Consider the following 16,377-nt stretch of genomic DNA (forward strand, 5'->3'; position numbering starts at 1 on the left):
CTGGCTCCAGCTCTGAAGGCCGGCTTCTCCCCCGGTCAGGGCACTGGAATTTGGGAGTCATCCGTAGCCAGCCCTTTTATGGAAAATCGAATAAAAAGGCATATGAAGGAAGGGTGATTTGGGGGAGGTTTTTTGGCCTTCGCTGTCTGTTTTCATTTTCACTGGGCACTCCAACCAAGATTGATTTCGCAGGCTCGTGTAGAGAAGCTAGCCCTTCTCACCCTCAAATGATTTTGGACGCAGTCTCAAAGCACATTCAAGGCCCCCTGTCAGCTGCTGGCACAGGCCTCAGAAGGTGATTTTTATACTTTCTGAGTGAAAAGGGCTCAAGAGGCAGTCCTGGCAGTCCCTTCCTCTAAAATCCACCCAGAGGGAGGCCTGGGAGGCTCAGTCCGTTAAGTGTCTGCCTTGGGTTCAGGTCATGATCCCCGGGGTCCCGGGATCGAGCCCCGCATCGGGCTCCCTGCTCAGTGGGAGCCTGCTTCCCCGTCTGCCTGCCGCTCCCCTTGCTTGTGCGCTCGCTCGCTCTCTCTCACACACAAATAAATAAAATCTTTTAAAAAAATAAATAAAATAAAATCTACCCAGAATCTTCTCTGGGCCCCTGAGGAAGTCAGGGTGGATATTCTGGTCCCTGTTTGGCAGATGAGGAAACTAAGAGTCATGCAGTAAATGGCTGAGCTCAAACTTGGCAACCCACTAGCCCTCTCCACCACCCCCAGGGGTACCCCCAGGGGTACGAGACTCTGTGACTGGAGTCTGACACTTGCAGGAAGTCGGGCTGGATCTGGAGCCTGCTGGAAAGAAACCTGCGAGTTATGATCCCATGAACAGTATGGGCACGTGTGAGAGGGAGACTCTTTTGAGCTGCAACTAAGGGAAACCGGCTCAGAAACAGGGAGGGCCGCTTTTAGAGGGGGTACAGGAGCCCCTGGCTCATGAAAACAAAGGATTGAAAGCGGTCCCGCCTCTAAAGAGAACTGGTAAGCCCACGGTCCCAGGCATCCCTTCCCTCACACGCACGCGCACGCACAAGCTCACACACCATATACCCTCTCTGGGTCTCCCTGCACCTGCTCATCTCTTCTCTCTCCAGTGATCTCACTGGAAGAGATGACCTCACCATCCCGCCATTTAAAGGACCCGCCCAGGGACCCAGTAGCATCTCAGAGCCTGTAACCCCAAGTCCTGGGCGCGATCATCTGCAAAGCACAGCCTGTGCCAAGCATCCAATCACTTGAGACCAGGGGCAGCATCACATGGGGGGTGGGGGGCAGCCGGGAGGAGGGGCGGTGCTCAGAAAAGGCCTAGACACGCTCAGTAAGAGCTTTCCAGGAGAAAGATACTCTGTCACAATGAATACACCCATCATAAGAAGCGCCTGCTTTCAAAAGCACAAAAATGTAAAAAGGGAAACTTATTTGTGTATCTGGCAGCGTGCTTACCTTTGGGTGATAGTGGTCATTGTGGATCATTTTAGCTTCTTTTTACGCATTTTTCTCTCTCTTCCCCTTCCCTCCTCCTCTCTCTCTATAATTACACATATATATAATTTCTTTTTTACAGCAAACATTTTATTTTGAGTAAAAAAAAAAAAAAAAAACTATCCGAGTGGACCATTTTGGGATCCTGCCACAATTATAGAGTTTGTGCATTTGTTTCTTCTTGCTCATTGAAGGTTGGAACCAGAAAAGCCGCCCCAAAGATGGACCAAGTGAGGGAGATGCCCAAGAGAGACTCATCTAGCAAATCCAGCCAGAGCCTTCTGTTTCCTAAGCCTGGCGACAGGAACTAGAAACGTCATCCTGTCCCGCCCTGCGTGATCCTCCGTGAGTCACGTGTGTGACTCTCGCGTGTCAAAATTCTAAGCCGCTTTCATAGGACTTTAAAGGTGGTTATCCTAGCATGTTGCTAGACCTAGACTGGTGTTCGCACAATGCTGTATCACGGAGCATGCAGGGATAGGGGTTCTTTTTAGACTGACTCACGGATGTTTACATCCTCAGGCATATGAAGAATGTACGGTTGAAGCCCAGGCTCCCAGGCCTGGTAGACACGATGATGTGGCGTCACACCTGAGCTGTGGCATACCCACACATCCACCCCCGCGGAGCTGCAAGAAACCCACCACTGGCAAAACCCGAGACGTGTCCTGGGGCCGCCGGATGGAACGGCAACCTCGGGGTGAGGCCGAGGCCGTGGTGGAACACATTTATATCTAAGTTTATTATAATAAATTTAGCACACCTAGTCCTCTTATCGCTTCAGTAATAATGACTGACATTTATGTGGCACTCTGCAGTCTTCAAAATGCTTCTCCCCTAATCCTCCCCCAGACCCTGGGAGGTTAATAGTATTCTGATCCCCATTTTACAGAGGAAGAAGATAAGGCCCAGAAAGGTTAAACTGCCTGTCTAAAATCAGGCAGCTACTAAATTCAAAACTGGGTCCTGAACCCAGTTTCGGACTCCCATCGCCTCCTGCCCATTTGACTGCATGAGGGGAGCAATGACAACCTCCCGAGGAGGCCGGACCCAAGTACCCAGGCCCGGAAGGAAACGCGCTGTCCAGGTGGACACGCCCTTTCCTCACCGTGTTTGTAGAGACCCTCCTCCTCCTCTCTCCCATGTTCTGCTCTCACCCCGTCCACCTGTCCACTTCCTGCCTTTCTGGTGTGGCCAGGACTGCCGAATGAAATAGGAGGAAGACCCAAAAGTCATGAATATCATTGCTTTTTTATTTTTAAAAAGCCGCAATAAACCTATTTTGCTATTTTAAAACCAAATGGATGCTTTATACTGATTAAAACTAGAAGGAAATAGGAAAAGTTCTTGATGTGATATCTCATTGAAGGTACATTTTACACAGGGCTAAGATCTAAAGTCAGTGGGGAAAGTGAGCATTACCTGACCTTAAAAATACTCTTGAGGGGCGCCTGGGTGGCTCAGTGGGTTAAAGCCTCTCTGTCTTCGGCTCAGGTCATGATCCCAGGGTCCTGGGATCGAGCCCTGCATTGGAGTCTCTGCTCAGTGGGGAGAGACTTCCCTTCCTCTCTCTATGTCTGCCTCTCTGCCTACTTGTGATCTCTGTCTGTCAAATAAATAAATAAAATCTTTTAAAAAAATACTTTTGAAAATCCTGGAAAATATAAAGAACATCATGGTATTACCTATACCATACCATATCCCCAAAGTCCAAAACCGCAAGTTTTTCTCCAGCACCAGAAGAGATCACTTAGGTAGGCAGCCATTCAGGTAAGTGGCTCATGTTTGAAAGCCAAATCATGTGGGAAAGGTGGGTTTTTGTTGTATTTTTGCATTTGGATAAGTCAAATACAATGCCCATGTTACTCCACTATATTCTACATCTTCCAAGGACATGTCAATTTTTAAAAAATGTTTTATTTATTTGACAGACGGGGCTCACAAGTAGGCAGAAAGGAATACTGGGGGAGGGAGTGGGGTGGCAAGCAGCTTCCCTGCTGAGCAGAAAGCCCAGTGCCGGGCTCGATCCCAGGATCCTGAGATCACGACCTGAGCCAAAGGCAGAGGCTTAACCCACTGAGCCACCCAGGTGCTCCGGACGTGTCAATTTTTATCCTATTAATGTTATAACCCATGATGGCAATTTCTTCTCACCGCTCCTCCCACTGGGTGTATCGTTTTAACGCTGTCTCCTCAGCCACGCCCCCTTTCCCCTGAGAATACGCCACCACCTACTCCACCAATCCGGTTTGCCCTACCTCATGCTGCTCTCTTGACCACACCTGATTGGCTGAGCAGTACATACCCAACCCAAACCAGACCAATCAGCTTCCTCTTCTAACTCAAGCTGGGCTAATTAGCGTCTTCGCCCTTGGCGTTTGAAAGGTTGCCACTAGGATGCCACGCAGGTATTTGGTGGTCCTGGAGCTGAGAGTCCTGATGCGGTTCCAGGGCTGGGGTGGCCGGTTCCCGCACGTGTGTGCTGGAGAAACAAAAGCCAGTCTTCAGAAAGAGAAGCGGGGGGTAGATACTGCACAAGAAAGACAAGAGACCGGGATTCCCAGAGAACGGTGCAGCACACACTACAAGCCCCTTAGTCAGCACCTTCCTCTACTGTATGGACTGACGCCTAAATGCCTTGATTGCCCGGCCTTCCCTGCCGCTAGAGCTGGCCACGTTACTCGGTTCCCGCCAGTGACATGGAGGCGAAGATGGGGGGAGGGATTACCTTCTGTTACTAGAAGGCAAGTCTTGGAGCACCTGGGTGGTTCGGTGCGTTAAGTGCCCATCTCTTGGCTTCAGCTCAGGTCATGGTCTCAGAATTCTGACATCAAGCTCCGTGCCCAGCACAGAGTCTGCTTACGATTCTTTCCCCCTCCCTCGCCTTGTCCCTCCCCCTCCCCACACTCGCACTCTCAATCTCTCTCTCTCTCTAAAAGAAATGAATAGGGGCACCTGGGTGGCTCAGTGGGTTAAAGCCTCTGCCTTCGGCTCAGGTCATGATCCCAGGGTCCCCGGATCGAGCCCCACATCGGGCTCTCTGCTCAGCAGGGAGCCTTCTTCCTCCTCTCTCTCTGTCTGCATCTCTGCCTACTTGTGATCTCTGTTAAAAAAAAAAAAAAAAAAAAAGATTAAAATAAATGAATAAATAACATCTTTAAGACCAAGAAGAAGAAAAGGAGGAAGAAGAAAGCAAGTCTTCAACAGTAGGAGAAAGTACTTTGCCCTTTGTCCTTTGACCAGACTCCTATTTCACGCCAGGAGCTCGGGCTTGGAGCTGGGGCAGCCGTCTTCAGCATTCCCCAGGCACCGATGGAACTAAAGACATGAAAGACCTGGCGGCTGTCTGGCAGCATCCCTGAAATGCCTCCCTCTGTACTTCTTACTGTGTAAAAACCCCTGCTTAACCCACTGTAGCCAGGTGTACCTGTTTATGCTATGGAACAAAGCCCTCAAAATGACCTGGTAACATGCAAGTGATGCAAGATGACAAATATTTAGTATTTCTCATGATCCCACGGCACTTGTACTGGTCTGGGCTGGCTTGGCTGGGGCCGGATGGTTTAAGGTGGCCGCCTTTGCGTGCCCAGTCACTGGTAAGCAAGTTGGGTTAAGGCAGCGGTTCTCAACCGGGGACAGTTTTGCCTCCCAGGAGACACTCGACAATGTCCAGTCACAGTTTTGGTTGTCACAACTTGGGGGGTGGGGTACTACGATCATCTCATGGATAGAGACCAGCATGCACAGAATACGCTCCCCACAGCAAAAACTCATGTGATCTGGAATGTAAGTAGTACCAAGAATGAGGAATCCTGGCCTAGAGAGGCCTCAGCTGGGACAGTCTGTCTCTGGGAAGCATGACCTCTCATCACGGAGCAGGCTAGACCAGGCTCCTTCCCAGGGCGGTCTGCTCAGGTGCCCAAGAGCAGCAGGAGAGAACAAGCCCCAACCCACAGACACTTACCAAGTCTCTCAATCTCGCGCTTGTTTGTTTTAAGATTTTATTTATTTATTTGACAGAGAGAAACACAGCGAGAGAGGGAACACAAGCAGGGGGAGTGGGAGAGGGAGAAACAGGCTCCCCGCTGAGCAGGGAGCCCGATGCGGGGCTCGATCCCAGAACTCTGGGATCATGACCTGAGCCAAAGGCAGACCCTGCCTTGTGTTTGTTGATATCCCATCAACAAAGCAAATCACGCGGCCAGAGACATTTTGGGAAGGATTCCAAATTTTTACAATCTATCCACGGTCCGTTTTCTGTTATTGGAAGCAGAAGCCTTTCCAAGCGACACAGATGAGTTAGCTGGATTCCCGAGGACTTTCTGCTTCCTAGTTTCTTTCTTTGGGAAGGCCAGTTTCAGTGCCGGCCCCTGGGTTCCACTAGGACACTTTGTACCACTCAAGATTCTTCAGTTGCAAGTAACAGAAACCTCCTGTGGCTCACTTCGGCAGAAAGGCAGTTTATTCAAAGGAAATGAGAAAGCTTAAAGAATCAAAGGACAAGCACAGTTGAAGAGCTCAGGACAGTCAGAAAACGGCTTTCCCTCCCCATACATGCCCCCTTTTCACTTCCACTGGTTTGACTTTCTGTTATTTGCCACCAAAATGGCCTTTACTAAGACACTGCCTCTCCGGGTAGTTTTGCAAACCTGCCGGCAACCTTTTCCCTGGGTTGGTATCAAGGTACAACAAGGTACCTACGGCCCCCAAGGCCTCCCAATCTTCGGATTCCCCAAGAAGCTAAGACAAACAACTTCCTTCCACCTTTGCCAATGGTGGCCTATTTGGATTCTTGGATTCGTGACTTTGCAGATAAGATGCCCTTCTCTAGCAGCTTGGCACAGACGCCAATGCCTGCTGTTGTGAAAACCAGAGTCATGAGTGTCTGCAGAAAAAAATAGCTTCCAGATCTGCATTCCAAAGTGTGCTCCTGGTAAGCCAGAGTGGTTTCCAATTTTTCTGGGTCTTAGGAATGAAAGCAATACACTAACGATGAGAGGAAACCCAAAACCTGCTAATGCTAATGAATTCCTCTTTGAGCTGAGGCTGTCCTGAAGCAGGAGGTGGGGCACAGGGTGAAGGCAGCCTTGGCCTCATTCCCATCAAGATGTGCTGCCTGCACCCGTGTGCTCAGTGTCCCAGGTTTTTTGGGGCTAATTCGTGGCCTTACATGCCTGGTTTTGTTTTTAAGCCTTTTGCTCCCCAGGAACCCACCACAACGCCTCTGCCTGCACCCTGTGGCGGGAAGACTTTGAAAGCTCCTGTTTTTGAATGTCCTCTCTCTGTAGCACATGACTTCATTCCTAAGACCCTAAGATAACGGAGGCAGAAATTTTAATCTTCTGGCTGACTCTGGTCTATCATCATAGAACTCAGAGGTGACCTTTGGCTGATGAATCACATTTTTTTAGTATAGCTGGCACATCATGTTAGATCAATCTCAGGTGTACAACATACTGATGTGACAGGTCTATCCATTATGCCTGTGTTCGCTGCAAGTGTAGCCGCCACCTGTCGCCATACGTCACTATTACCTTATCAGTGACTGTACTCCCTATGCTGTGCCTTTTATTCCCACGACTTATCCAGTCCATAAGTGGATGCCTGGATCTCTCACTCCCCTTCCGCCATCCCCTTCCGCCATCTTGTTGAACCTCCCACCCACTTCCCTCTGCCAACCGTCAGCTTGTTCTCTGTATTTATAAGGCTGATTCTGCTTTTTTTGTTTTCTTTGGGGGGGGGGGGGTTCTGTGTTTATTTGGGATTTTTGGTTTTTTTTATTCATTTGTTTGTTTTTAGGCTCCACTATTGAGTGAAATCATATGTTTTTTTTTTTCTTTCTCAGTCTGACTTATTTCACTTAGCATAACACCCTCTAGGTCCATCCATGTTGTCTCAAACGGCATGGTCTCATCCTTTTCACGGCTGCATAATATTCCATTGTTTATACACATACCACATCTTTCTCATCCATTTGTCTATTGATGAACTCTTAGGTTGTTCTATATCTCGGCTATTATAAATAATGCTGCAATAAACATAGGAGTACTAATATTTTTTTAACTAGTGTCTTCATTTCCTTGGGGTAGGTACTCAGTAGTGGAATTTTTGGATTTTACTGTTTTCCACAGCAGCTGCACCAGTTTGCATTCTCACCAATGGCGTACCAAGGTTCCTTTTCCTCCTCACCAATATTTATCATTTCTTGCCTTGTTTTATTTTATTCATTCAAACAGGTGTCAAGTGATATCTCATTTTGGTTTTGATTTGCATTTCCCTGAGGATGAGTGATTTGAGCACCTTTTTAAGGGTCTGTTAGTCAACTCTATGTCTTCTTTGGAAAAATGTCTGCTCGGGTCCTCTGCATTTTTTAATTTTATAGGGTTTTTTGTTTGTTGGTTGGTTGGTGTTGAGTTGTATGAATTCTTTACATATTTTGGATACTAACCCTTTAAATGATGGGTCGTTTGCAAATATCTTTTCCCAACCAGTAGGTTGCCTTTTTGTTCTGTTGATTGGTTCCTCCACTGTGCAGAAGCTTTTTATTTTGATGTAGTCCCCATAATTCACTTTTGCTTCTGTTTCCTTGCCTCTGGAGATGTATCTAGAAAGATGTTACTATGGCAGATGTCAGAGAAATTATTGGCTGTGCCCTCTTCTAAGATTTTTATGGTTTCAGGTCTCACATTTAGGTCTTTATTTCATTTTGAGTTACTTTTGTGTCAGGTGTTAAATGGTGGTCCAGTTTCATTCTTTGGCATGTAGCTGTCTGGTTTTCCCAGCACCATTTATTGAAGAGATTATCTTTTCCCTTTGGATATTCTTGCTTTTTTGACATAGATCAATTGACCATTTAATTGTGGATTTATTTCTGGGCTCTCTAGTCTAGTCTATTCTGTTGATTATGGGTCTGTTTTTTGTGCCAGCAACACACTGTTTTGATTACTACAGCTTTGTAATATGGTCTGAAATCTGGGATTGGGTTACCTCTAGCTTTATTTTTCTTAAGATTGCTTTGGCTTTTAGGGGTCTTCTATGGTTCCATGAAAATTTTAGTATTATTTGTCCTAGTTTTGTGAAAAATGCTGTTGGTATTTTGATAGGGACTGCGTCGAATCTGTAGAGTGTTTTGGGAAACACGGACATTTTAACAATATGTGTTCTTCCCGTCCGTGAGCATGGAATAGCTTTGCGTCATCTTCAATTTCTTTCTTTGGTGTTTTATAGTTTTCAGAATATAGGTCTCTCACTTCTTTGGTTACATGTATTCCTAGGTATTTTATTGTTTTTGCTGCAGTTATAAATGGTTTGTTTTCTTAATTTCTCTTTCTGACTGAAAAATCACTTTTATGGTTTGAACCATAATGAACCATGAATGAACCAGCCATTCATTCAGGCAACAAATACCAGATACCTACTATGTGCCAAAGACTAATGATACTGTGCTGGACCTCATGGCCTTGACCTCTGCTCCGCTTTCATGTTCCGATCTGCTGCTTTCCTGGAAAGGAGCTGGATTCATTAATTCACTGGGTATGTTGCGTGGGAGAGTTCACCTTTGATGCTCACATCCGCCTTTTGGGCTTTCTAAGGGATTACTGCTGGGCATTCTGTAGAGAGCGCTGCATGCAGCAGTGACCCTCTTCAGGAAGTTTCTTTGTCCCTCTCAACGGTTGAAGTTTGATAGTTAATAATAGCAAACTTTTTATAGTGTCCTTGCCGAACATCAAATACCCACTATGCCAAGCACAGTCCAGACACGATCCCACTTCGCCCTCACTCTGTGTATCACTCCTGCGTCACCTGTGAAAGCGATGAGTAGGTAAGGAACTTGCCCACGAGCAAGAGCGTCAGAACTCAGACTTCTTACTCTTAACTTCTCTACTGGATCACTTTCCTCTGGGAAATCCAGAAGCCAGCTGGTTATCGATGAGGATAGGATTGGCACACTTTTTCTACAAAGGGCCAGAGAGTAAAAACCATTTTCTTATAAAGAGCCATTCATTCACCTCAGGGACCATGGGATCTCTGTCACCGCTACTCAAGTCTGGCACTGTAGCATAATATCTAAAGAAATGAGCATGGCTGTGTCTTAATAAAACTTTATTTATAATGACAGTGGTGGGGCGCCTGGGTGGCTCAGTCAGTCAAACATCCGACTCTTGATTGTGGCTCAGGTCCGAATTTCAGGGTCATGAGATCCAGCACCATATGCTAAACAAAATCTTTAAGGGAAAGGTGTCAATGGGCCAGATTTGCTAGTCTCTCTGTTCAACGCTCACCGACACCAGATTATTAAGATCTGTACGGCTATTGCCTGCCACCTGGCTCCCAGGAAGTCACACCATCATCATCACCATCACGGAAAGCATTTTGAGCTTTGCTATGCACCACACACAACACTAAACACTTTACACAAATTTTCTCCTTTTATCGTCTCAAGGACCGTGGGAGGAGATATATCCTGTCATTTTACAGACAGAACAAGGGAGGCTAGAAGGGTCAAGTAACTTACCGAAGGTCACCTCACTGGGATTTTCAAACCCAGTTCCTAAAGGCAAAACCACATCACCTTTCGCCACCAGTACCCTGCAGCTAGAGAGAAAGGAGTTTTGCTGGTGAGGCCAGAAAGCCTGCCTTCTGCAGGACCGAAACTGAAAGAACCACATGTTCAGGACACAGCCCTTGCTCCAGGTGTCTGGGTTTCCCGGCCCCTTCTTGAGAGACTCCCCTGCTTCCCTCAGTTGATATGTTAGGTCTGGTGTCCCTGCCCTAACTACTGTGCTCTCTCTCTCTCTCTCTCAGTTGCCGTTGCCAGCTTTCCTCTGCACGGTGCTAACTTCACAATTCCCCTCCCCAGTTTCCCAAATCCTCGGTGTCCCTGCAGTGGTCCCACGCCGTGCTGATCGGTCCCTTCCAATTTGTTTCTTCCACCTTGTCTGCTGAGCAGAGACCCGCTAAATGACCTCCAAGCCACACTGATGCCCAAGGACCAGCAGGTCGCCTGGCCCCAATTCCTATCTGATACCGCTGATGCTGTCCTCAGCAGAGTAGGGGACAGACACTCGAGAGCCTTGTTTTTAAGAGCTCCTGTTAACTTCTGTGTTGAGTCATGTCGGTGCAAAGAGGTGTCATTTTAGCAGCTTCTCTTTCTTGGCAGTGACCTTGAGACCTAAAAATGGGCCACCAGATGCTCGAGAGGGGCCACTGAGAAAATACCTAGTCCATCCCGAGCCCTTGGGCAGCGCAGACCATCATGCATTCATTCCACAAGGATTTCTCCAGCAGTACCTTGGACCCTGGACGACCCTGGGTACTAAGGAGCCAAAGTGGACCCGGACAGACAGGTCCTTTCCTCCAGGAAGTTGTCTCAGGAGTAGGAAGGGGAAAAGGGGTTTTCGATATTTTATGAAGAGCTTCACTGGGTTGTAGTAAGTGCTGAGTCCCAGCGTTGGTAGTAAGTGCTACAGACTAGCTATGACAGCTGTCCTTTCTCTGTCCCCCAGCATGGGGTCCAGCAAATCTCAAACTGGCTAGTGCTGCTCCTCCCGCCCCTCCGTCTTAGCCCTTGACCAGAAGTAGTCCAGGACCAGAGCCCCATTCCCAAAATACGTGATAAATACATCTTGGCTGCCTGGATGCAGATTCACAAAGTTTTCACCAAAGTAGGACGAAAGTCAAAATCAGCAGCCCATACAATTACCATCTTTGAGAAGGGTCCAGGAGGACACTAGGCTTGCAGCATTGCCAGAGTATAAGCCACAAAACACACACGCATATTTTGAGAGTTTGAAATAGGGTTAACACGAAGGCCTGTCCGGTGTTCAAGGTGGACACTGAACGGCCTGGGGTTTCACAGAAGCAGGAAACCTGTTCCGTTTGTTTGTGTGTTTTTTCCCAGCCTGCGCAGCTGGGCATCCGTAACTATTCTGAAAGACGATCTTGGTTTTCAAATAGATCGATCACATCCGAGATAACCACAAAAAGAAAGCTCTACAGATAGACAGGTTGGGTCCTAATGACCTACAAATGGGTCTACCCACAGCTGGTGTCCGATGCCCCTGTCCTCCGCAGCCCCGGGAGCACCTGTTTCAAATGCCCTCCCAGTCCCGACCCCACAGTGTGTCCTGTATACAGCTTCCAGACTTTGTAGGAGGCAAGAAAGCCCCTGAGACCAACCAGGCTGTGACCCGATTCCCTGCTCTCACTCCTCCCAATCACTCAAATGAGTATTTGGGCTGTTCCTGAACCTTGACCTCAGTGTATCTTTCTCAATCCATCAAGGGTTTCCTGATGCTTTTGGAGCGTTTGTGATGATTAATTAGTACGCAGGTATTTATAAAGTGCTAAGTGAGTGGTGCGGTTTATGAGTCAACGTTATCTCTGACAGCCTCCCTAATTCCTCCCCAGCATCTCAGGCTTCAGGGACCACCCAGCTCTGCGAGGCTCTGGAATGCCTCTCCTTGTCCACTCCATACTGGCCCCACAAACCCAAAAGGTCCTCCCAACCCTTTCCCATTTCTCCCCCACTCTTCTTCCAAGTGCTGTTGTTTTTCTTAATATTACTGGGCCCCTCCCCGAGAGATAGTTACACAAGTCTCTGTGGGAGGAAGAAGAGAAACATAAGTCAATGGTGACTAAGTCTGCCTCACTCCCTTGCCGCTGGAATATTGTCAGAGTTGGCTCTGGCTCACCATGCCTCTGTAAAAATCCTTTGCGGAGGGTGTGATTTTTCCTGAAGATCATTCTTTCCACATGACCAAATGCTGTAATATGTAACCAGTCCAGACTGTTTCCTTCTGCCCAAATCTATGCTTGGGGCACAGTATTCAGGGTCATTCAGAAATGATTCTCCCTGGGGCACCTGGGTGGCTCAGCAGGTTAAAGCCTCTGTCTTGGGCTCAGGTCATGATCTCAAGGTCCTGGGTTAGAGCCCCACATGGGGCTCTCTGCTCAGCAGGGAGCCTGCTTCCTCCTCTCTCTCTGCCTGCTGCTCTGCCTACTTGTGATCTCTGTCTGTCAAATAAATAAATAAAATCTTTAAAAAAAAAAAAAGAAAGAAATGTTAAGTGTTCCTCTTGAAAAAAAAAAAAAAAAAGAAAGAAAGAAAAAAGAAAGAATTCCCCCTAACAAACAGGCAACTGTTCCTGGCAACTGTTCCTAGAAGGTTCACCATCAGGGCTCATGGGCTATCCCCGCCTCTCCTCCTCCCCTGCTTCACTTCTGAATAGGTTCCTTTCCTCAAGTCCAGCAGCCAGGAACAAGTTCAAGTAAAAGACAGCCCCCGCTATGCATCTCAGGGGTTAGCAGATCGACAGCTATGTCTACAGGCAGGGCCCAGAAATAGAGGCAGAGAACGGAGCGTCATGGGCTCTCATCCTGTCTTAAACCCCAAGAACCTGTGAGAAAATCAGCCCAAGAAGTGTTAAAAGGGCTCACCCATGAGGGCAGCATTTCCTGAGCTCTGCCTGAGTATAACCCAGCAACAAGAATTGGGCAATCTGTTCCCCTTCTAGAAGATGCAATAGGTGTGTTGCCTGGGTGGCTCAGTTGGTTAAGTGTTGGCCTTAAGCATCAGCCTTCAGCTCAATTCATGATCCCTGGGGTCCCGGGATCCAGTCCCATGTTGGGCTCCCTGCTCAGCAGGGACCCTGCTTCTCCCCATGCTTATGCTCTCTCTCTTTCTCCAATAAAATAAATAAAATCTTAAAAAAAAAAAATAAGACGCAATAGGTGAACCAGGATTCCCCAACTGTGTCATGGAACCTCCCCAGCCTCCTGAGTGCTGTGCCTGCATCAGCCAAAGGGGTAAGTAACCGGGGAGTTTGATAGACACAGCCCACCTGAATAATGCAAACCAAAACCGTATCTGGTTTTCACATATATGGAAAGTTGTTTTTTAAGAAGGCAAACCCCCACATAATCTCATTACTATTAAAAGTTTGCTCCCACATCAAGGAGATCCAAAACATAATGAAGGCAGCTCTATTTCACGCAGGCACATTCTAAATCGTAGGTTGGGGCAGGTTGAGGTTCACCAGATCTTTAAAAGTAGGACAAGCCAACTCCATGCTCAGCGTGGGGCCCGATGCAGGGTTCAATCCCATGACTCCAAGATCATGACCTCAGCCGAAATCAAGTGTGGGGAGCTGCACCAACTGAGCCACCCAGACATCCCTGGCAGACAGAATTTTTAAAGTTTCCATCTATACCCCATTCCTAGTCTTTTGCATTCAATAAAAAAAACAGACTATTTTACTTCTCTTGGGTCCTTCAAGACCACATATGCGTGATACAGACACCAGCCTTTTGCAACTAGCTGAACCAAACTGCCCAAGACAAACAGAAACTTAATTCTGAGGTTAAAAAAAAAAAAAAAATCATGCCATTTAAGCCGAACATCTTTATTAGACTCAAAAACACTCTCAAAAATAAGTTAACGAAAACATCACATTTTCCGAAACCTAAAGTGGTTTTTTTTCCCCCTCCATTTCATTCCTTTTAAAATACGTTTTAAATTAATTTAACAATTTTCTTGAACTATAGCAAACGGACAAATACCAATGAGGATCCTGCTCTATGCAAATCAGTCTGTAACAGCTTGCTGGCTTTACATTCTCAAGCGCTCTCTGCCTCAGACCAAGGGATTTTAAGCCCAGCATCCGCCTTTTCTCTGCAAGAACGGGTGAGAGCAGTTTCTGCATTAGAGCCTCAGCATTGTCCTAACATTTTAGAGAATAAGCACAAAGCACAGTCCTCCGTCTGGATTAGAGACTCAAACTTCAGGAATCAGTTAAAATGCAGGGTGCTTGTTAAAATGCAGGTTTCTGAGGCCCATGCAGAGATCTGTCTGGATGCGGGCCTGGGAATCTGTATTATCCGCCAGCCCTCCTCCTCCCCAACAGTGGTTGTGATATTGGAGGTCCACAGCTTTGCAGTGTAAAGGTGAAACACCAGACCACACAGAGAAACCCTCTCGGGCCTCTTCCCGAAGCCGGATTCCATGGGGCCTTGGAAAGGATCTCTCTCCCCTGGGGCCCTCGCCGAAATGACAGCATCAAAGCTCCCTGCCAGTTCCCCTAAGGCAGAGTCTCAGGGGACAGCCGTGGCCCAGCAGCTATTCTGCCAAGTCATTCATATGATGCGCTGGCCCAGGGGTGAGGACAAGCCCCTTCCCCACTTCAGCTCTTCCCGTATCCGAACCGAGATCGGTCCGAGCTGAGGCCCCGCCCCATCTCCCTCGCAACCGCAGGTCCATCCCTTTCCAAAAGCTGCTGCGGCTTCAGCCGCAGTGAGATCTAAACAGGGGGGCGGGGGGCGGGTGCCGCTCACCGGATCCACCTTCATACCCCTGCAACCCTCATTGAGAAGGCCGGTGAACATCGAGTCGTCTCCATGGCAACCGACAGGTTGTCACAGACTCAGGATTACGACTCCTCGGCGTGGGGATTCCAGAGAAGAGGTTGGAGGCGGCGTCCCTCGGATGCCCTGACCCACACCCAAACTGAAGGGATGGATCCCCTTGCTTCCCGCCCGGGTCCCCGACCCCTAGCCCGACCTCTGCCGCTCAGCGGCCACAGCGAGCACGGAGGAGGGGTTGGATTTTTAACGGGGCCCCCCAGCCCTACGGCGGGGGATGGCTGCGTGGTGGGCGCCTCCCACCCGCGCCCTAGAGCGGGAGCGGCGGAACCCCAGGGCTCCCGGGCCGCGCTGGGCGGGCACCCGCACGGGCGCGGGGGCGGAGACGGGCAGTGGGCGGGCCCCGCGCCGGGCCTAAGCCCCACCCCCGGGGGCGGTGCCTGGCGCCGGGGAGTGTCAGGAAGAGGAAGAGCGCGGCCAGAGGCGGGCGGTGCGGGCGCGCGGCGAGCAGGGGCCGAGCCCAGGCGAGCGCCGCGCGGGCCACCATGGCCACGGACGAGCTGGCCAGCAAGCTGAACCGGCGGCTGCAGATGGAGGACGAGGGCGGCGCCGAGGCCCCGGAGCAGCCCGGGCTGAACGGGGCGGCGGCGGCGGCGGCCGGGGCGCCCGACGAGGCGGCCGAGGCGCTGGGCAGCGCGGACTGCGAGCTGAGCGCCAAGCTGCTGCGGCGCGCCGACCTCAACCAGGGCATCGGCGAGCCCCAGTCGCCCAGCCGCCGCGTCTTCAACCCCTACACCGAGTTCAAGGAGTTCTCCAGGAAGCAGATCAAGGACATGGAGAAGATGTTCAAGCAGTGAGTGCCCGCCCGACCCGGCCCCCCACCCACCCCGCGCGCCGGCCTCGGGCCCCGAACCCCCGAACCTCCGAACCCCGCGCCGCCCGGGACCCCTGCCGCCAGCCGTGCGCCCCTGAACCCCCACACACCAAGGGGGTGGGCGACCCCGCGGCCCCTTTCATTTAATCACGAGGCTTGAGGACCTTCTCCCCACCACGCGTGTGAGTCTGGCAACCCCGAGCCCCTGACACAAGACCCCACCTCACGGTGACGGGCCCCCCCGCCCCCGTACACCGTACGAGCGCACTCTCGGTGTGGAGGACCGCGCGGCCCCTCCAGGTAACCCCGAGGCCCCTCGAGCCCCCACTACCACCATACACATGAGTCTGAAGATTCCGGGGCTCTGGCCTCGGATCCCTGTGTTAGTGAAGCTTCCCCCACCACCCACCAGACACCCACGCACCCTGAGATTTGAGGACCCCGGGGCCTCCCTTTCCCTCTCCCTAGCTACTCGAATTCCCCACCCCCACCCAAACACCCTGATCATAAACATCCACACACACACCCCCAGCGCCTCAACAAAGGTTACCATTCCCTGTACCCTATGCGGTACCCATTCTTTTTATTAGGATCCTTTCATTTCCTCTGCTTATCTCACATTCCCCTCAACATAGGTTCTGGGCAAAGACCCCCCCCCCC

At 49.7% G+C, this 16,377-nt stretch overlaps 2 protein-coding genes and 1 long non-coding RNA gene across 11 annotated transcripts in view; 2 read left to right on the forward strand and 1 right to left on the reverse strand.

The window, feature by feature from the left end:
• The window catches only part of FHAD1 (forkhead associated phosphopeptide binding domain 1), a 129,535-nt gene extending 126,448 nt beyond the window's left edge, over positions 1-3,087 (forward strand). For all 9 annotated transcript variants that reach the window (XM_059376203.1, XM_059376206.1, XM_059376201.1 and 6 more), the window contains one exon: positions 1,679-3,087. In XM_059376203.1, the coding sequence (XP_059232186.1) occupies positions 1,679-1,795 (117 nt within the window). In that variant the 3' untranslated portion in view covers positions 1,796-3,087. The remainder of the gene's footprint in view (positions 1-1,678) is intronic.
• Positions 3,088-3,248: 161 nt separating this feature from the next.
• Positions 3,249-16,377, reverse strand: part of LOC132001508 (uncharacterized) — an 18,686-nt gene continuing 5,557 nt past the window's right edge. The window contains exons 4-5 of the long non-coding RNA XR_009399633.1: positions 4,440-4,587; positions 3,249-3,966 (exon numbers count right to left, since the gene is read on the reverse strand). This is a non-coding gene — a long non-coding RNA (uncharacterized LOC132001508). The remainder of the gene's footprint in view (positions 3,967-4,439; positions 4,588-16,377) is intronic.
• Positions 15,312-16,377, forward strand: part of EFHD2 (EF-hand domain family member D2) — a 15,759-nt gene continuing 14,693 nt past the window's right edge. Inside the window, exon 1 of the mRNA XM_059376212.1 lies at positions 15,312-15,696. Coding sequence (XP_059232195.1) covers positions 15,389-15,696 — 308 coding nt within the window. The 5' untranslated portion in view covers positions 15,312-15,388. The remainder of the gene's footprint in view (positions 15,697-16,377) is intronic.

The sequence above is a fragment of the Mustela nigripes genome, chromosome 14 (assembly GCF_022355385.1).
Source record: "Mustela nigripes isolate SB6536 chromosome 14, MUSNIG.SB6536, whole genome shotgun sequence".
Classification (NCBI taxonomy): domain Eukaryota; kingdom Metazoa; phylum Chordata; class Mammalia; order Carnivora; family Mustelidae; genus Mustela; species Mustela nigripes.